We start from the raw sequence: 21,589 nt of genomic DNA, 5'->3' as shown, positions 1-21,589 counted from the left end.
TTTGGTTTTGTGCTTTTATTTTTGTTGCAATTTAATATTCAGAGAATTTTCTTACCCTTGTCTTTTAATTGCTTGTGATTGACATTAATTTAAAATTACTCGATTTGTTTTTTTTTTTTCCATGGATTTTATTCCCAGCACAGTAGACGATTAGGGAGCAGGATTGTTTTTTTTTTTACCATAAGTACATTTTAAATTTTGTTTTTTATTGTTGTAGTTGTTTTTTTTTACATATATTTATTTATTTGGGCGTTGATTGTCTTCCATACACATTTATCTGCTTGACTTTCTTTTTGGCTCAGAATGAGAATGTTCTTCCTGATGTTTTCAAATGCTTACTTTCAAAATGTTTTTTAAAAAGTTATTTTATTTTTTAAGACTCATTCGCAACACTGGACCCTGATTGGCTGATACAGAGGCTAAGGTAAACCAAAAGGCCTCCATTAGCTTCAGTCAGAGTGCTTGTTGGCTTATCTAACTACATCTGAAACCTTCTTTCCAATAGTGGAAATTTTTCTGCATTGTGCAAATTTTTGTAACTTTCTGAAACAGACAATCTGGCAATCAGGCCCACTAAACACAGTGATCGGTCAGGTGTGTGGTGTGAAAGTAGACAGGGTTTAAACTTTTCTGTCTAGCTTTATTTTCATTCTTCGCACAACAACTTCTGTAACTTTTTTGTGTAAAACAAAATGAATGCCTTTCAGGAGAGACTCCAAATTCTTGAGGAGAGATCACGCTGCCTTTGAGTGTGGCCATTCAGAACAAGTATCAACACTTTTGCCTTTAGACATAGTCAGTACTCTAATTACAAAGTAGTCTCGTAGTCAGTTACTTTCTTGATTGTTTACAAGAAAACGCCACCGTGTTGCTGACCAAATACACTGTGTGTATCCTTAAGGCCCAACAAAAGTGTTAAATGCATTCCCTTCCTCATAAAACATTTGCAACGCTAGTTTTTAAAAACATTTTAAATCCATTGTTTACATCCATGTTCGCTAACTTGCAGTCTTTGCTATGTTTCTTGGCTAATACAATGTAGCAACAAAGGTAATCAGTAGAATAGCTTGAAAGCTTTGGCAGAATGTGGGTCCTTGTGTGCGTGCATGACGTACAAACAAAAACCGGACCCACTCGTAAAAACACTGATCCATACCACTACTAGTGGCCAAACTTTCCACAGGGTACCTTTAAGTCTTTAGGGATTCTTTTTCCACTCTGCAGGTTTATTTAGCCACTCTAGCCAAATCAAATCTGAACATAGTCTTCATTAAACATCTGACTATTTATAATTTGCAATTTGTGGAACGTCTAAATTCATAAATTATGGGCGCTTTAAGTAGTAATATCTTCCCATATCCTAGTCTTCTACCAAACTATAGTACAAACTGGATTATTACGTCACCTGCAGATCCTTAATGTGTGAATGTGAGACAACAGTGATTAACTGAAGTTGTTCAATATAAGAGTATACATGCAGTTATGCTTTGCACAGGAAAACTATCTGGCATTTTTATCCGGTGTTCAATAGAGGTTAATGCAGTTCAATATTCATTTTGAGTTTAGGACCACAATTATAACTAAAATATTAATATGAAGCCTTTATTGACTCTGTGGAGTATGTTTTGCTTACAAAGAACTAGAAGCCAATTCTAATTTGGCTTCCAGAGGGAACATGAGGAGGGTGCAAATGGTGTCGAGTCCCAGGCTGCAGTGAGATGAAGCTGCCTGGTTGCCATCTGCCGATGGATAGTCACACTGTTGAGGTTTGACTCCTGACAAGTTTAGATGAACCAAATTATCTGCACATCATCTTCATAATAAATCTCATGTTATTGTACCTGAAGTTTCCATCACAGCTCTGTAGCTTTATTTGAAAGAAGTTACAAAAAGCTGATTGAGATGCAAAAAGATGTGCAGAAGATTCAGTCTGTTCAGGTTCTTTTCATGTAGCAATTTAACTTGCCAGATATTCATTTTGAGTATTTGACAGTTTTCATTTAGAAGTCAATCGACATGATGTAGCAGGAAATTAATACAATTACAAGGATTGTAGTAAGTCATATTCCATGTCGAACCACCCAGCACAATCCTCTCACTGTGGTGGCTCAGACTCATGACCACCATGAGTTGTGCTCATTTTAATGTATGATTGTTTGTATCCAATATGCCACGCATACAAGAGTTTGAGTAATTACAAGAAAATAGTTTGCGATATTGATGTGTTTTGATGTGTGTGGTGAGAAAATAGAAAATCTGTTATAGTGGAAACTGGCACTGCTTATACTGATAAATTAATTTTGAATTAAGGAGTTCAGGAAACAAAAACGTTGCCTCTGCACCTCACAGTTCATTTAGGAGCCGAACGCTGTGTCCCATTTCCATACTACATAGTAAACATTAAAGCGTTAGAAAGACATTTTGCTTTCTCTTTACGTTTAATTAGCTCTGGCTTTCTAAAGTCACAGTTGGACTGCCATCTGATGGTGAACTTACTGCATCATTTCCTGTTAGTCTAAAATGGTTTGATTCGTCTCTGACCGCACAAACAGAAGATTATAGAGACTAGTATATACATATTGCACATACGAACATATAATTAGTGTGTGGTAAAAAGTTGGGACGCAGTTAAAATCTAAAGTGTTCTTAAATGGCCAAAATAAAAAATGAGCACAATGTACAGTAAAGCTTTCGGGCAGCTGTAAATTTATTGCTTGGTTATTATAGTGAATCAAATATGAATTAATGTTTGATATTATAGCAACAGCTGTAGTTTTAGTGCAGTTTTGTTATCGGCCTTGCGTTTAAAGGTTTGTGTTCACTGCTCTCAGGCCTCTGTGGAGCCAAACTCAACAGGCGGAAAGCTTGATTTAAGAACAGAGTCAACACAGACGGCTTCAAATAAAACTCAGTTAGGAAATCATTTTCAGTTAAGTGTATAATACCACCCAGATTTTCTACTTAACTTTATTATACATACAACCAGACACATTAAATAATCACTTCACAACATGAACTGCATTTATAAAATTTATTTATACAGATATATTCATCTATACAGTTATGTATGTATGACAGTATGTATATATTTATATAGAAATCTATGCATACTGCAATCCTTTCACAGAGGAGAACAGAACCACATGTCAGCAATGTTAACACAATGACAGAAGCTCTGGATTTTAAAAAGGCCAGACATTCTGAATTCACCGACAGGGAACAAAAAGATGGCGTCACCAAAATATCTGAACACCAGCAACTCAGCCGTCACCTCGACTCAGCTAATTTCTTTAAATTACAATCACTTCAGTGATATTACAATCATTTTAAGTGGAATAGTCCTACCTATTCAGTTCAACTACACTCAGCTAAAGTCTGTAAAACAGAAATGGAGTTTATTCAAGCATGTGGGAGTTGCTGGTGACTGCGAGATGCTTTCTCTGCCGTCCAGTGTCCGACAGAAACATCAAGTATCTGAACTGCTTAGCAGGTAGGAAACTCAACACGACCTGGGACACACAGGACAGATAGACAGATAGATAGATAGATACTTTATTGATCCCGAGGGAGATTGAGGCACCGGGATCTCAGAAATCTTTTTTTTTTTTCTTCTTTAAAAGGAAAAATATATATAAGAGAAGAGGAAGAGGAAATGTATCTCCAAGATGTTCAAACAAGTCGAGATTTTGATTTCATTGGTTCAGTGTTTCTCCATTTCCAATGATCCGTGTGTAGAAATCAGCAAGCACTAGTCACACTGATACATTTGATTTGTCACAATGCCCAAATAATTTATAAAATGATCCAAACTGACAAAAACACAGCATTAGCACGTAAACAACTGCATGAAAAGCCTGACATAAGACCGCCTTCTTTTGATTATTTCATTCAAACTAAACAACATCCTCTAATTTCTCTGGTGACCAAACTGGAAAGCTGGGACTCTTTAGCAGCTTTACGTCCACATTCCTCTCATTGTCGTCGGCTTTCTTTTGTTTTTAAAAAGAGAATTCTACCTCATCTGTCATTCAGCGTCCGGGGGTTCGGTTTGCAACTTCCCCCTTATCACATGAGCACGACACCTATTCAAATTAACGTGTGCCACTGAAAAGTACACACAAGTTTCATGACTCCTCACTAGACAGCTCAAATCAAAAAGCAGTCACATATTGCACTATGAATGCAAAAATAGCAGTCTACACTATACAGAAAAGTGCTTCTAATGTTTGTACAGTTGCAAACATACAGTATGCTACACACAAACACAAGAAACATATACATCAATCAGTGTGTCTGTATGTATGCATTACCATCACACAGGCAGTTACGCCCTACAGTACAAGAACATTTTATGGTCTTCTTCCCCCTTTAAATGTCAGTTTTAAGCTTTAGTTCAATTTAGAGACTGAAGGAACAGAACCCAAAGCCTTACGGGAGAAGTGTGGAGGTGCAGGTGTGGTTGGGAGGTGAGGCGGAGCTGGTTGGTCTGTGTGGGCCTCCAGGTCCAGTCACAGACCGTTATAGTTTGTGTCGGGTGTCAAGTACTAGAGGAAACCTCAGGAATGGACCTTGAAGGCCAGCAGCTGCTCAGAGTGCATGTTGTTGAGCGAGCGCAGGTCGGGCAGTTTGAGCAGCAGCTTGGTGAAGATGGCCGACTCGTTGGGGTGGTTCTTGGTGATGAGGCTTCGCAGGGCGCGGATCAGCGTCTCCTGCAGGGCCTCCACCGAGTTCACGTTCTCTATGCCTGAACGATCTGGAAGAATGGACGGTCACAGTGTTAGGTTGAGAGATGGCATACATTCTGTATTCACGTATGAAAAATCGGGAAATAAGCTTATTCAGAGTAAGATAAAAAAGATGGATGTCACTCATCAACATCATCGATTAAGGAAATATGTTGATTTGCATAACATGCGTCGGCGCCCCCCACACACACACACTTTACTTGGCGACCCATTTTAGCACCGTGATCAATTAACTCGCAGACAATCTCCCCTCGATCTAACAAAAACGTTGAATCACAATCACAACATAAGGTCCTTTTTACTAAGGATTTCACCTCCAGTTGAAAGGTCAGAAAAAAGCTAGTAAGTGGCCCTTGAGTTGTGATTATTTTGTAAGTATGTATGAACTAAGAATGATAAGTATTATTTTTATTTCAAAATAAAAGCATAAACCCCATAATCCTGATTGAATCTTGATGTCTTTTCATCATAAAAAGTGTGACATATCAGATGAATACATTTATGGTTTGTGTACCATGGTGGTTCTACATGTAATTTCTGATTTTTTCACATATTCATTATTTCATTAAGGGAATAAGTAGCAGTCCTTAACTTGTGTTCACATTATTGCAAATAAATATGTGGCTCCTCCAGTACTGTGTATGCGAGAGCTGAAACTATTGTAGTTCATTAATAGATGTGTCCATCAACAGAAAATGAACGACAACTTTATTATGATACATTTTTATACATTTTCAGTCATTTTTCAAGCAGAAATTCCAAACATCCTCTAGTTCCAGTTTTTCCAAATTAAAGAATTTGCCGATCTTCTTCGTATGTGATAGTAAATTGAATATCTTTGTGTTCTGGACTGTTGGTCAAACAAAACAAGCAACCTGAAGATGTCACTCTGGGCTCTGAGAAATTGCCACAGGCATTGTTTGCACTATTTTTGGCATGAACGATTAATCAGTAATCAATTATTTTAATTATCTGTTAATCTGCTTATTATTATTTTTTTTGTTAGTTGCAGCCCAGTCAGTATGTGCGGAGTGTGTTTTTGTAAGGACTGTCCTGTGCTGATACACCCTGCACTACGCTGCATCCCAAAGTCGGAATTGAACCAGAACTACGCTGACCTTTGTGAGTGCAGCCAATGGCTTCATTTTGCTGTTCATGCTGTGACTGAAGGTGGCCCAAATAATAAGTTCCTACAGATCTACACAATAACAAATGCTCATACTGAGACTGAACTAAAACATTTGGGGGTAAAGTGTCGGCCTGAAGATTCAGCTGCCAGGTTTGTTGGATGTTTGTTGTATAACTAACTTACTAGTTACTAGCAACCAAGTCAGTGGTTCCCAACACTGGGGTTTGGACCCCCAAGGGCCACAAGCTAAATCTGAGAGTTCATGAGATGGTTAACGATATTAGGAAAAGAAACCTCTCTAATCTTTGCTTTGTGTTGTGAAACACTGGGGAGTTTGACTTCTTCAGGCCTCTAAAAACTCTGAAAGTGAGACAAACTGAGAAGGGAACTTCGTTCTTTGGTCGAACTGGTCGCAAATCAGAGACATATGTGACAAGGGGCCACAAGTTGGCATTGCATCGCTTTAAAAAGGGTCACGAGGCAAAACGTTTGGGAAACACTTTATCAAGTTATTTTCTTCTCTCACCTCAAGATTGCTACACTGTGCAAAGTGACACACACAGTGCCAGAGCTGAATTTGTCTTGCATCAATGTAAAAGCCCATTTACAGCGGTGTTTGGCAGGACAATGGCCACAATACAACATTTGTATTTAATCAAAATATTGACCATCAACAGCTTTAATTCAAATATACAGGTATCCAAACACCATATTGGTCTGTGGCATGGACATTAATGGTAGGTGCATTGTATTGTACTTGCTGTGACAATGGTGGAGTGCTCTAGCCAAATCAAAAAAGAATGAGCACAAGAAATGAACACGAACGCACCTGCAGAGACCAGAACCACAGCAGTGAAGAGGCTCATCTCCTCCTCACTGAGGCCCAGGTTGATGAGCTTCTCACTGAAGTCAAACATGGAGTTGAGGAGGTCTCCGGCCCCCATGGCTCTCAGAGTGTCCACGCTGTACTTCTTCCCACCCAGAAAGGTGATGGTGCGGTCCTTCACATCGAACAGCGACGCAAAGCGAACCACCAACACCTGTGGAACACAAACACCGCTCCGTCAGTCCGTCCTGACACCTGCTATCAGCTCTCTGTGAGAATCATCTGCAGCGCATGGCTTAGGAGAATATAGTGTACCTCAAAGGTGCCAGCCTTCAGCAGGCTGACCTGGTCAGGCTGGGACAGATCTCTGAAGCCTGGGATCTTCTTCGCAAACTCCACCACCTCCCTGACAGCGGGGGTGAAGCTGTGGGAAAACTCCTCCCAAACCTCGTGGCCAGACTTGTGAGGGTCCACATGGGGAGACGTGTTCATCGGACAAACCTGAGAGCAGGACAGAGGACAGTGGAATAAGGACAAATAAGAAAAAAGGTGTGTTTGGAGGAAAACATGACACAGACTGCTTATAGCCTACAGTAAATCAGGGTGAGGCTGATACAGTACGTCTGTCCGTCGGGCTATCACTAATAATCAGAAATTGGACAGCGTTCCAAGTTTGTACAACCTGAAATGGAGTCACGTCCGTCCCAATAAAAAACACCTTCTAGTCAAATTCAGTACAAAGAAAAGTCGCCACTGTCACAGCCAGATATTTTCCCCAGGAGTTGGTGGAGACCAGAAACACCAACCCAAATGAATGCTAATGTTGCTCTGTCTGCTTGATGTTTTCCATATCAATTGTATAAGGTGATAATATGTCAGATGTTGTGTTTGTTTTGCTGCCCCCAAGTGGTCAAAAAAAGTACATTAATGCTGATTTAAGTTTATGACCCAAGACCAAGAAAAACTTACATTTTTAGAAGGCTGCACCACTGCACTGGTGTTTTTACAGGTCAAGATCAGTCAGCTGCAGCTGATTCAGAACCATTTCAAACGCTGTGCATAGTACTCCTGTTCTCAGATCACTGCGCTGACTGCCTGTGTTTCAAAGGATCCACACAGAAATACACATCTGAACTGCTTCAGTGTTAGGAACTCTCCAAACCTCTCAGTGAGAAGCAGTTATTGGTTTCTATGCTGTGTTCAGGTTTTCTGCGGCCATTTAATTCTACACTGAACTACAACTTTTATTTCACTTTCCCTTATCTATTATTCTATTTTGTCTATTGTTATTTTATCTAATTGTATTCTAATTTATTTTATTTTTAATTCTCATTGACTTCTAAATGATATTTTAATTAAAGCATGCTGAATTGGCTTTGTGTTTGAAAAGGTGATGCCCTTTCCCGCCTCTTTTTATCTTACCAGATGCATTCTGTTGCCTCCTCTCCACAGGGGCCCACTGTGGGCTCCGTTGGCAGGGCCCTCTGTGGACGGGGCTCTGAAAGCTCCGTATGTGTAGGCTGGACAGTGGCTGGTGGCGGCCCTCCTGGACAGTCTGAAGGGGCAGTGGTTGGTGGTGGCGTTGTCCTCCTGACCCTGGGGGCCCAGGCTGGAGGGGGGGTCCTGTGCTGCCACGGTGACCATGTTGTTGTGGTGGTTCCAGGCATCCTGCTGCTCCTCTGTCCGGTGGTTAGTGATGTTTTTGGCAGGGCCACTGTTCAGGGAGCCCGTGGGGGGCGGGGCTTCTGCTGTCAGGCTGCTCTGCTCCTGGTTGTACATGAAGGTCTCCTGGTGGGCCCTGGTCACCGAGCCAATCACCTCCTCCTCCCCGCTGTCTGACGTGCTAGGCGAGGCCGAGCTGGGACTGGTGTCCATGGCCACGGTGGGTTCAGGGTCAGAGCTGGAGTCTGATTGGCTGGATGGGACGGGGCCGGCGTCCTCGGAGGTATGTTCTGTGGCACTGGCCGGCAGCGCTTTGCCGATAGGTAGCGTCTGGCTGCTGTCCAGCTGGCTGTGCAGCTGACTGTTGTTCATCATGTTGTTCATGGCACTCTGCATCTCCAGCAGCATGCGCTGTTTCTCCCGCTTGGGGATACGGCCAAAGCGCACAGCTAAACAGCGAGGGGAGAATCATTTCAGAAGGATTCACCTTTATTTTTCAGAGTTATAAGTTAGGCAGTGATGAGTCATGTGATCAATTTTTATTCTGCAGTAATGCAGTTAGAAATCCCACCCGCTGATTCACCCACCCTTTCACCCTGAGCTGGGTTAGTTTGCTTCAAGTGACGCACATACGACACTGCAAGCACCATATGCACGTTATTAAAGGCGCACTGCATCGGTTTTACACATCAAGACCAGTTTACTAGTCTTGAGGAATACGACTCAGCCTGTGTAAACATTTCTGAAAAAATGTCTTCTGTGCCTCAGGAGGAGCGTCAAGTCTGAAAAAATAATCCTGGTGATGTCATTCTGATGTCATCAGTTGTTACCTCAGCTTGAATTCAGACACTACCAATTTATGAAAGAGAGTCTGCATTACAAACTGGGGGCAGAGTGTTTGAGAGGCGCGGCAGTTTGCCAGGCAGGAATGTAAAGTACGCTATCGAGTTGAATCATGGGAAATGTAGGCTTTAACTATGGAATTCAAAATCTAAATATCCTGGCTTCTGCTGTATAAACTTGGAATATTCTTTTTAAATCTGTCTCTTGTGAGTCCCCCTATGGAGACCCAAAAAGAGTTCAATATTAAATAAATGAAACATTATAAAATTAATATTCAAATGAATACAGACAAAATCTAGGATGTAACATAAAATTGTGAAATAATCCAATATGATATTTTTAAGACTCATCTTTATGAGATGTTATTTCATCTTACCTATTTCCACAATAGTTCAAATATATTTAATAATATTAAGCCAGGTTTTAAAAATGTATAGGATTATTTCACGCTTTCTCATGCTTATATAATGTATTTTGTGCGTGTTTATTCATAATGTCTTATTTAATTTTGAACACTTTGATTCTCCATATCCCCCAGCGTTATGGCAGTGCAATACTAAATCATTGGAGTAGCCCTTTAAATACACTGACAGTGTTTGGTAATTGTTAAATAATAAATAATTCGCAAAATATCTGTAGTTGTATACTTGTAATATTGTTATCAAATTGAGGGTAATCCTTTGTTTGCCGATTATACTGTAAAGGAAGTTACCCTTGCTTTTAAATGTCTACAGCTCCACACAGATCTGATGTCTTCATCTCTTCAGTGGACGTCACATGCTTCGTGTCATGATTTATTCGTTCAGTCTGTTTCCACTGCACTGTCGCATTTTGCTTTTATCAATAAACCACCGTTTCCACCTCAGCCAAGCGTAAAAACTTTTTTGCAATTATTTCATTTATTTATTTGTTGAATTTTCGGCGCAAATTGAAAATACGCGGAAAAACAGGTGGGTGAGCGTTGCTCTAATGAGCCTGACAGTAACTACTACGGATACTCACAGTCTCGGGACATCCCCACCATCAGGCATTTCTTGAAGCGGCACTGCTGGCAGCGGTTCCTGTTGATCCTCATGATGGGGCAGCTCTCGTTCTTAAGGCACTTCTTATACTGGATGTTCTGCTGGATGCTCCTCCTGAAGAAGCCCTGTGTGTGTTCACAAAGAAACAGCACGCTGTGATGACACGGGTCGCCCAAGTCACAGAGAGGGGGGAGATAACTGTGTGGACATGTCAAAATTAGACTGGCACAGCTTTTATTCAAATTCAAATAACCACCTTTAAATGTTTGCATCCTCTTGTCCAATAACACTCAAATTATTTGAATTTCTTGCAGTTCTGGGTTCCAGTAAAACTGTATAATACTGGCTAACTAACGCAGCGGTCTAAAACGTGTGTGTGTTCCTCCTCTAAGGCGTACTGTGGTGTGTTTGCTCCCCACAGTTAACTAGGCCACACAGCAATGTGAAGTATGAGGGGCAGCTAATATAAATACGGGGAGAGTGAACTAGTTCCACTGAGGCTCTGGTTGCAGCTGTACAGATGGCTATGCCGGCGGTGACCCACTTCAACTACAGCCCAAACTCACTGCTATGGCGTTTAATTAGTCTCAAAACCCGTGCACGTATCCATCCAGGTGCGTGCACGTGATACGAGCACACAGGAAAGTATCCGCGAGCGGAAAAAGCATCCTCGCGAGGGAGCATTTCTGCTCCGTGCGCACAAATGCCAGCGCGGGGCTGCGACGAGCGCGAGCGCGAGCTCAACCCTCACCTTACAGCCCTCGCAGGCATGGACGCCGTAGTGGAAACCAGAGGCCACGTCGCCGCACACCTTACACAGCAGCACCAGGCCGTTGATTTCTGAGTGATACAAAAATATATTGTTATTACACATATAGTTCGTCTGAAAAAAGGAAAACACCAGTGATTGTGCATGCTTTAGCACCTCAACTTAAGTATTCCTACCAACCATTTTCCAGAGTGCAATATAAGTATTCAGAGTGATTTCCTCCATTCCAGCCAGGGCCGTAGCTACCATCGAGGACACTGAGGTCATGTCCTCTGTATTCATTTCAGTGAATTTGGGGATTTTAACAATGTGCAGGGAGTTCTTTTATGCAATTAAAAACTTATTTATTCATAATTTCAGTATTTTAGACTGTATACTATATTTAGCCTGACAAAAAAAGCACTCGTATCATATGTAAAACACATTTTACATGTGGAGCACCATCTCACGTGGAAAATTCACACGTTTCAGATATTTCACATGTAACATCACATGTGCAACGCCGTTTCACATGTGATCATTCAGATAAAGGCAAATGTGGTTTTTCACCTATCAAACAGCATTTCACATGTGATGAATTCATATATACTGGGAGTTTGTGTGGTTTTGGGGACATTTCATGTGTGAAATGTTTCTCTCACACACACACACACACACACACACACACACACACTCATGTGTTATTCTGGTAGTGAAGAGAAGGCTTTGAAACAGCCTTTAAACTTCGTGTTGAGAGATATAATTCACAGTAAATATAACTGAACAAATAACTTAAGAAAATAAGAACATTTAAAAAATATGGAAATGAGGAAAGGAAATGAAAAACTAACAAAAAGGTTAGAGGGAGGGTGGCTGCATTGACATACCTCACTATTTCTAAAGTCCTGCTTCCTTCTCTGTTTCCAGGGAAGCATTGGCTTCATTGGCTTTTCTTTTCAGTACACTTTAAAATCAACTTGCAGTGCCTTGGAAGGGGTAAATCATAACAGCTGCTTTTTACCACTTAAAGTAAATGGGCACCATGGAGTAGGGCAGTGCTGAATAGGGGCTGTTCTGAAAACCCTCACTGCTGGTACATTCAGGGACAATTTTCATTGTGCACTATAATTAGCTGAAACCAGCAACCTTGAAGATCAGAAATCAATAGAATCTTGCTTTGCTTTGACAAATGGTTGGCAATAATGTCATTTCTGTGTCATTTTTTATTTGTTTTATGTTAATGAAAACCACTGGTGTGGTCCTTTAATTCTGCTACAACCCTATTGCTACAGCAAAATTAACACTCAAATTTTCTTCGCTGGATCCTGATAAGTTTTTCTGCTGACTCAAAGTTTGAGAAAATTCAATATTAACTGGCTCAATGCTTGTCTGATGGTCATAAGGGCAACTGTCCACCACTGGAATAAACCACTTCTGGTCTCCAACAACGCATAAAGATGTGCATGCAGGGTCAACCTCTATAAATATAGGAAAATCTACTACCTAAAAGAAGTACTCTCACATTCTCAGTTTGCTGAAAGTTAAAAAACACCGATGAGATTAGTACAGTCAGCTTCTCAAAACACAAAATGGAGTGACCATCTTACTTGTGATGCCACATTTTGCAGTGGAGGAGGAGGAGCGTCCGCTTTTCTGAGTTAATGGAAGGTTTTGGCCAGCTGCGGGAAGTGCGGGGTCAGCCGGCTGACCCAGCTGGTGGCGGCTGGGCGAGGAGCCGTGGGGCGGGGAGGACGACTGGTAGCTGCCGTTGGAGGAGTCGCTGTGGCACGACTCTGGGCTAGAGCCAGAGCTGGACGAGCTGATGTAGGCTATTACGCCTCCTGGTGTACAACGGCAGGGAGAAAATGGGCTGTGATGTCACGGACTGCAGCAACAACTCAACACTGTGCAGAGATCCATGTCAGGTGTATTGTGATTCATCTAATGCGATTCTTTTTAAATACAGCTTTAATTTCGTACCTTAAAAAGATAAGGATACGATACTATAGGTTACTTATTGTCAACAAATCCCATGAAAAGACAAACCAACAATGAATGGATCCCAGTAACAAGTACTGTGTGTGTTATCCAAATATATAAAATATCCAAAAAATATATGTTATTCCTCTTTGCTATAGAGCTCCATTGCTGTCCAAAAACTATTAAAAACACAATGAGCCACACTGTTGCACTGGGTCACATGATCCTTCATTACCATGAACACACACTGTAGTTTATTGTGACTCAGTCCCTCATACAATGTCCTGCTGCCCCTAAACACTCACTAAACAAATGTGCATTAATCAGCTGCGGAAAATATTCCAACACATGCACTCTTTCCTCCTGTTTGAATAACATTTGATTAAAAAAAAAAAAAAACTACAATGACCAGCTGTTTTAGGAAATTACTAAGTCTTTCTATAAATAAAACTACATATTTGTAAGATTTCGTCTTCAGTATGAACCATCGGGCTCGGGGCTGAGTCCAGCAGACGGGACAGGGAAGTCAGAAAATACTGAGAAACAGACTAGCACATTGTTGGCTTTGGTTTTTTCGTGGAATTTGTTGACAAGAAAAATAGAAAATAACACTAGCCTTATCCTTTAATTTCACTTCATCTTTAATTTCTACCATGGTAACAAAAGGAAGGAAGCAACAAAATCAAATTTGTCTTCTTGTTAATCTCATGGAATTCTCTCTCTCTCTTTTTTTGGTTCTATGGTGTTTTAGCACCACATTTCCCAGTGATCACCAGTCTGCTAAATACTGTGTCCAGCACTGTGCCATCTTAATCCTTTCATTTTCTGTTGATGATATTCAAGTTTCTGTAGGTGGCACGTTTTTCTTTGTCTGTCCTGTCGTGGTGTCAACTCCCTGCTACTCCCTCAAATTAAATGGAACTGGAGCTACGACCAGCTCCAGGCGGTTTTGCTGTGGAACCAACGAGCTTAACATAAAGAGAGCAGATAATAATACGACATCAGCTTCTTCAGCCAGTCGGAGCCGAGCAGACGGGCTGCTGCTGAGCCTGTTTTTCCCCCTCAACATAGGCTGACCTGATTTCTTCCCCTGCCAGTCTCAATGATTAGGTAACAGCCATTACATAATGTCAGCTTCACAAGGGTGTGTGTAGTAGGTAGTCTGGCCCGTCCCTGCAGCCATTCACATATACAGGCTCCTTAACAAACGGATCTAGTGCCCAATCACATTCTAAATGGGTCGATTTTATTTCACCTGATTGAACATGTACTGATGTAAGGGACAGCCTACATTTCATCTCAAGTAAGTAGCCACTGCATTCCTTACATTGTAATGTTGCAGCAGTATTGGACAGATACCATGAAAAAAGTTGTCTTCAGCCATCAGTTGTGACCCAGTTAAAGGCCCACTTCAACAAAGTCAACGACATAACATTTTCTCACGCAACATTTCAAGAACAGGGTGTCATTACAGACATAAAACAAGTCTCTTTCAAAATACTCGTTATCATTATATTTCCGTGTGTTAGATATCGTGGAACATTTGAAAAAACGTCTCCGAACAGGAAATCAGAATTTCCACGTATGTTTTTCAGAATAATACCATGAATCACGTGTAGTGTAGTGATATTAAAAAGGCTTTATCTGATATTAAAAAGGCTGTCTCTTCCAAGTGAAGATCAAATCGCCAAACTTGTTTAGGTTTATTCTATCCAACTTGGCAAAGCTGGAAAACTGAATACAGAAAAAAAGTGCTGCATTCAAGTCCCATGGGAAATATCAACATTTCAAGTCAATGGGAAACTTGCTGGTCTAGTTAGTTAAACCAAATATACTGGAGAATTGAAGCCATTTGTGTCCCGTTATTTGATGTTGCTAGCAGTGGTCATAAACTGACTTTTTCAAAAAAGGTAATGTAACACTTTACACAAACTATTTCTATTATTATTATGAGTTCACTGAATAAACAATGTCAATATTAAAACCAGAGCTCAGATTATATATTAACACATGAAAACTGAGTTGCATGTAATTTCTACAAATATTTTTCAGCTAAAGGCCCTGAATAACACTGCATAATCTACCGAGAGGGTTGTGTATCCCATGGGCCCTGAATGCACCATAACTTTAGACGTTTTTTTCCAACACGCCCCCACGTGGAGCAAGCATGTTCTTTCCCAGGGAAAACTGGGTCACCGCGAGCCGCTGCGAGATACCTCACGTGTATCGCGGCGAGACCACACACCATCTTCATGGGAGGAATTATGCAATGGCGACGTCACGGCGCCACTCGGCCAATGAGCGGCGACGCACGGGAAGCGTAAACACAGGTGCACATGGCTAGGCTGACGGGTCCATGTGAGAAGAGACGACTGCAGTGCTGCTGAAGCTATCTACTTGATAACAGCCCGTCGGCACTCCTAACCTAGTTTAATCTTTACACGCCAGTACAGCTGCGACCTTTAACATTTTAAAGTGCTTCGTCAGAATGTAAAGACTGTTCAAAACACAAGACAAGAACGTGCCCTCATTATGCTAGTCGTGGTACTTTAACAAAACGTAATTTCACTGAACCTAAGAGCAGGATGCGGCCACAATATTAAGCCCATTGCAACAAGCAGCAGCTATTGTCATTTATATTAGGGTTCATGCACACTTACCAGCTTTGGTCGACTCCATATCCTATGAGTTTGGGGGCTTTCCTCCTCCTCTGCTACCTCGGTGCTGAAGCCGTTTTTCTGTTTTAGTGTTCAGCAACTGTGAAGTCGCTGATTGCTCCCGGTTGGGAAACTGGCTGCTAATACTACAACATTTAAATTAACGACACCTAAACCCGGTAAAGACCGTAAAAACTGCGGTCGGTTGTCAGTGACGGACACGCGAAGATATAACTACACAGGGAGAAATAATGTCACATATCAAACCGAAACAAGCAAGTTTTCAACGACGCCGAAAGGGCAGTTTTTCGTCCGGCTGCATCTAGAAATAGCCTCTGCCGTGTTCCACTCTGCGGGGGGAAAGCTGCGACAAACGCGCAACTCCTGCGGTGTGGAGGACTGGTTTTGCAGTGACTGTTTGGAGTAGCGATCAGTGTGCAACCATGTGACCCAGTTCATGGGCTCCTCCTTCCCTGCAGCCCTGCACTGGTGTCAATGTAACCCACTGACATACTTTCACTGATCAAAGTGAACAAAGACAGTTGGTAAGTACATCCTGTGTCCAAAAAAGACAAGTACTTAGCAGCATACTCTAGTATAGGTATGTTATCGTAGTTTGGTCTGAATCCAAATTTGTTCATGTACTTTTTATTAAAGGAGGGCAAAGGTTAACTGAAGAATGTCTGACAAAATATTTGGTAATAAGTAAATGTTTCCTCTCGTTTGCTTTATATGTATATGGCAGTATACCTTTTTAACATTACAAAACACATTTTTCCTACACAGACGTCACCCTGACGAGTGTGGCGTTGTGTTCAGACAGAATGTGAGGCACATTTTAGAGGTGCCGCAATTGCAAACAAAATCAGTGGAAAGTAGAGCTGAAACCATTAGTTGATTAATCAATTAGTTGATCACTAGAAAATGAATCGGTAACTATTTTGACAGTCGATTAATCGCTTCGGTCATTTTCAAGCAAAAATGCCAAATATATATAAGTATGTCTCTTCCAGTTTCTCCAACGTGAGAATCTGCTGCTTTTCTCTTGAAAACGTACTATCTTTGGGGTTTTGGCTGTTGGTCAGACAAAACAAGGTGTTTTAACTGCGTTCAGACCGCAGCGGCGCGCGTCTTGGACGTGTGGGCGTCAAGGAAAGATGAAAAATTGAAAATGTTTTAACTTGCGCAAAAAATTTGCACTTATCCCGAGGCTTTATGAATCTGCCTTATAAACGTACAGGGGCGAGACGAAAAAAGACTGCAGGGAAATAACAAAAAGAGCTGGAGTTCCTGGTGAGTTCTGAGATCAGTCAGAATCTAAGCTGCCACACACACACACACACACACACACACACTCTCACTCTCATACTCACGGTCGGTCGGTCCGTTTCTGGTTAGCTTACAGTTAACGTCTGTACAATCTGTACCTTAGATCTTTGGGGGATTCGACACGGACTGCATGAGCGCGGAAATGACCATAGTGAAAATTCACTTTGCTTTGCACCTGAACACACCTTAAGTCCAACATACACTCTCCTTTTAGCTCAGTTTTTGTCTCCACCAACTCCTGAGAAAAATATGTGGCTCTTTAGCTGCTAAATGCTCCACTGTGTTCACCAGCTGGTCTGTCTGCTGTTTGGTGCTGAGCAGGTGAGCTGCTGGAAGTGAGGTTGATGAGAGCAGACTTTTGGGCTGGAAATCCAAAACAAAGAGCTAAAAGAGGCAAAAAAAAAAAAAGTTCCATAGAGCTGAGAACTGCAGAGTTAATAATTCTCTGTGGATTCATCACTACAAGCAACATCTTGTGCTTGCTCATGGTGGGATTTGTTGGGTGTCTGTAAATAATATTAAGAGTACAGTCTAGACCTGCTCTATAGGAAACATGCAATGAGATAACTTCTGTTATGAATTGGCGCTATATAAATAAAACTGAAATAACTGAATTGAATTTTTGACATTACACATGGTCATTTGATCTATTTGTAATTAAAAAAATATGGATCAGTGCAGCTTTACAATATTTGAATTCCATCCTTGGAAGGGTTAAAAGCATTTGAAACATCATGCAGATCACCATAAGCGGATATTTAAACCCCCCATTAAAGCCTGACTCAGCAAAACAACACATCCCTTTAAAATCTAATGGACATCAATTATTTCCTTTAACTTTCTAATTAACACATTCAAATTCACCGTCTGAGGGCTGCACTGTAATACATGTTTCAGTAGTTTGTGTTATTTGTATCATGTGAGATAACTTTGCAAACACACCAGTATTTGGCAATGGATACTGTTTAAATAAGATATATGAGGCTAAATGTCATGAGGCGTTCAAGCCATTCTCCCCCACACTAAATTCTTACTGGGTTAACATGACATGGAAAAGCTTCCCTCCTACCCAGCTCCACACAAATATGTAGCACCAGGCATTTCCCAAGGCACTCTCAGTACCAGCTAATGTTTCCTCAGTTACTACAATGAAACCTTTTAGGAGTAAGCTATCCCATGCTGTGCCATACCGTTCTCCACTTTCTTTTTTAGGAATTTTTACAGGGTAGGTCAAGGATTACTGCTGCCCCTTTATTGTCTCTCCCGTATGGACAGACAATAAAGAGGGAGTAATGTGAGAGATGATCACTCCGCCCTTCCATGTTCTCAGTTGACCCTTTCACTCTTTAGGTCAGGGAAACACTATTTTAGCTAAGCACTAGAATATGTTGTCACTATGACCCAGTGAATTCATTCAGTAGTAGTTAACATAACAAAGTAAGATACTCTTAACACTTTATTGATCCCTGTGGAGCCTCAGAGTCTCATATTCCTGTAGGACAGTGAAAGGACATACATATATTGCAATTATAAATAGTAACAGCACACAAAATAGAAAAGAAATATTCATTAATCATTGTCATTTTGTTTGTGTTCTCGGTCAAATCTCAAAATCCTGCCTCGTTCTCCTTTTGACAGAAATTCTACAAGCTATAATCGCTACATTTATACTTGAAGAACAGCACCATCTTACTATTTTGTGCCAGAATCCAGCAGATTTCCAGCTAAATCTGACCTGGTGGCACAAAATGTAAAGTGCGATGTAGACTCCAGGGGCCCGAGGTATAAACAACGTATAAAAACATGCATACACCATTACCTGTACATTAAGTGAAATGCACCTAACACATTAAGACCATGCGAACATGTGGTTTTCTTGAGCGATCATGGGTGATATAATAAGGTGGAGATCAAAAAGAAACATAGCCACAGCTGTGTATTTTGATATGCAAATGTGATTTAAGTGTGTCTACATCTATCCATGGCTGACTGTGGGACTGGAAATCAGGCACATGCATATGTTCAGCTTTGTAAATCTGACAAAAAGAGTGTGTATGTATATTTCTGTCTTAATCATGAACTACACTACACAGACTTTTATCTACCTGGCCCCAGAAAAGGCCGCCAATCTCCAATACACTCCTAATTGTTCATAATAACTACTGTATACCAGTGATTCCTTGAAAACAATTCCAAAATGTTAGCGAGAGCTCTGATTGGCTGTTCCATCCAGTGAAGCGGTTTTACCCGCTAAATGCAGTTTTGCTTTATGTTTTGCTTTTTATTTTTATCTTTTTTTCAACATCAGAGGCTGACGTCAGTGCAACGCAAAGCAAAACTTTACACATTTTCACCCATATTCTCAGTTTTTACTTTGAAAAAGAGTGTGTGTTGATACTTATTTAAGTTCAAGTTAAGTTGTTTTGTTTGTCTTTACTTGATGTTTTTTGGAGTACAAATACAGACCACTTAGTTCTTTCCTCTCAAGTAGGAATTACCAGAACCATCCGGGATGCCATAAACGCACGCACTACAGCCTACAATTTAGAGCTGCAGTCTGGAAACATGGACATTTATAAAGCAGCTACACTGTAAGAAGGAAGCAAAAAGGGATTACGGGAAGAAAGTGGAACTAAACTTCTAGGAGGGCAATCCCAGAAGCACGTGGCAAGGTCTAAGAACACTGACAGATTACAAGCCCCCGAGTGTAGATGCATCTCTAGCAAGTGAGCTAAACAACTTTTATGCTCGCTGTGAGGCCATCGGCAGCAAACAAGCAAAAACTGCTTAAGCAGAGTTTAATGGATGGGTGGGTGCACCATTCAAACCTATCACGCTTTCTGAGCATGACGTCCGGAGGGCTTTCCACCAAGAAAGCAGCAGGACCAGACAGTATCAGTGGGCGAGTGCTCAAACTATGTGCTGACCAACTAGCGCTGGTGGTCACAATGATGTTCAACCTGTCCCTGGCTCAGTCTGTCATACCCATAAGACCAGCCTGCCTGAATGACCACTGCCCAGTGGCACTCACCTCTGTTGTGATGAAGTGCTTTGAACGGCTGGACGAGGACTACATCTGCTCCTCACTACCCAGCACACTGGAGCCACTACAGTTTGCCTACCGTCCCAACCGATCAACGGAAGACGCCATAGCACACATCCTCCACACCACCCTCTCTCACCTGGACAAGAAAGGAAGCTATGTGAGATTGCGGTTCATTGACTGCGGTTCAGTCAACACCATAGTTCCCTCCAGGCTCGTCTCAAAGCTCAAGGACCTGGGATTAAACACCTCACTGTGCATGTAGATACTTGACTTCCTGACAGGCAGACCCCAGGTGGTGAGGGTGGGTGGACACACCTCTGCCACCCTCATCCTTTACACCGGAGCACCCCAGGAATGTGTTTTGACCCCGTTTTGAGCCACTTTCGACTTCAACACTATCATCAAGTTTGCTGACAACACAGCTGTGGAGGGCCTGATCACACATAACAATGAAAAGGCCTACCTGAAGAAAGTAGTGGACCTGACCCGCTGGTGTCAGGACAACAACCTACTCCTGAATGTCAGCAAGACTAAGGAGCTGATAGTGGACTTTGGGAAGAAGCAGGGAAGGAACTGCACGCCCCTTAATATCAATGGGTCCTCGGTGGAGAGGGTTGACAGCTTCAAGTACCTTGTTGTCAACATCACAGCGGGCCTGACCTGGGCACTGCATACTGGCTCAGTGGTGCCAAAGGCAAGGCAGAGACTGTTTCACCTCAGAAGGTTGAGGAAATTCCTGGCAACCCTTCAAATACTGAGGAATTTATAAGGCTAGAACAATCATTAAGGATCCCAACCTCCCTGCTGCAGTGGGAAAGAAGCTACCGGATACACCAGGCCAGCACTGAGAGGCTCAGGAAGAGCTTCTACCTTCAGGCCTAAATGACCTAAATGAGGTCACTGCCTAAGAATCTAGGTGAGGAAAGTGAAAGAGCAGTGCCCCTAACCCCTAAACCACTTCAGTGGAGCTGCTTAGCAGCCAACCGATTAGACTATGGTTGTACTAGGCATCTTCCAAATGTGAATGTGTGTAACTATGGGAGTGTGAACAGAGTGTTACTGAAAAAGAGAGCATTGCTCCCAGTGGTACTTCACTGGTTAAATAAAGGTTAAAAATGAGGGAAAACGCTTCCCTTGACTTTAGGCTACAATAAAAGGATCATGCCAAACAAGCCGTTAGCAGGTAATTGTCATGACAGTGAACATGACTTAAATGTTCACTAATACAGGCCAAGCTTGAAGAACAGGAATAATGTATTGTTCCACCAATATGAGACATGTAAGGAATTTCTTATGGGTTAGATTAATATGTGAAAGAATCATTTAACCCTTAAGAGCAGCAGACTAATCTTTAGATTCCAGACAAAGCTGTGGATAAATCTAACTGCAGTATCTCTGAGGAACATTTTGCTTATAAAACTTAAGACATCATTATTCATTATTACTGTACATTATAACTGGTAACAATACGTCATTTGATCCATCCTCGATTTCAAAAGTACTCTCCAGAGCTAATGCAAGTATAATATATAAGATTACATGTTTCTGTTAAAAATAACATTACTTTAAGTAAACGGGAGAAGGCTGGCTTATTGGCAACAA

General features: G+C 41.4%; 1 protein-coding gene and 1 long non-coding RNA gene across 2 annotated transcripts; one reads left to right on the top strand and one right to left on the bottom strand.

The window, feature by feature from the left end:
* Nucleotides 1-3,017: 3,017 nt before the first annotated feature.
* nr1d2b (nuclear receptor subfamily 1, group D, member 2b) lies at nt 3,018-16,031 on the bottom strand. The gene is made up of 8 exons (XM_044171183.1): nt 15,616-16,031; nt 12,583-12,816; nt 10,979-11,067; nt 10,208-10,352; nt 8,123-8,811; nt 7,016-7,201; nt 6,704-6,914; nt 3,018-4,753 (listed from the first exon to the last, which is right to left on the bottom strand). The coding sequence occupies exons 1-8, from the start codon at nt 15,632-15,634 to the stop codon at nt 4,557-4,559; spliced, it is 1,770 nt and encodes a 589-aa protein (XP_044027118.1). The 5' UTR covers nt 15,635-16,031; the 3' UTR covers nt 3,018-4,556.
* Nucleotides 16,029-20,305, top strand: LOC122864106. Its single transcript, XR_006375145.1, has 2 exons — nt 16,029-16,157; nt 19,433-20,305. It is a non-coding gene; the product is annotated as an uncharacterized LOC122864106 (long non-coding RNA).
* Nucleotides 20,306-21,589: the final 1,284 nt, after the last annotated feature.

This window comes from Siniperca chuatsi, linkage group LG17 (genome assembly GCF_020085105.1).
Source record: "Siniperca chuatsi isolate FFG_IHB_CAS linkage group LG17, ASM2008510v1, whole genome shotgun sequence".
NCBI classification, from domain to species: Eukaryota; Metazoa; Chordata; class Actinopteri; order Centrarchiformes; family Sinipercidae; genus Siniperca; species Siniperca chuatsi.
The sequence above is the reverse complement of the archived record's forward strand: the minus strand, read 5'-3'. Positions and strand labels throughout refer to the sequence as shown.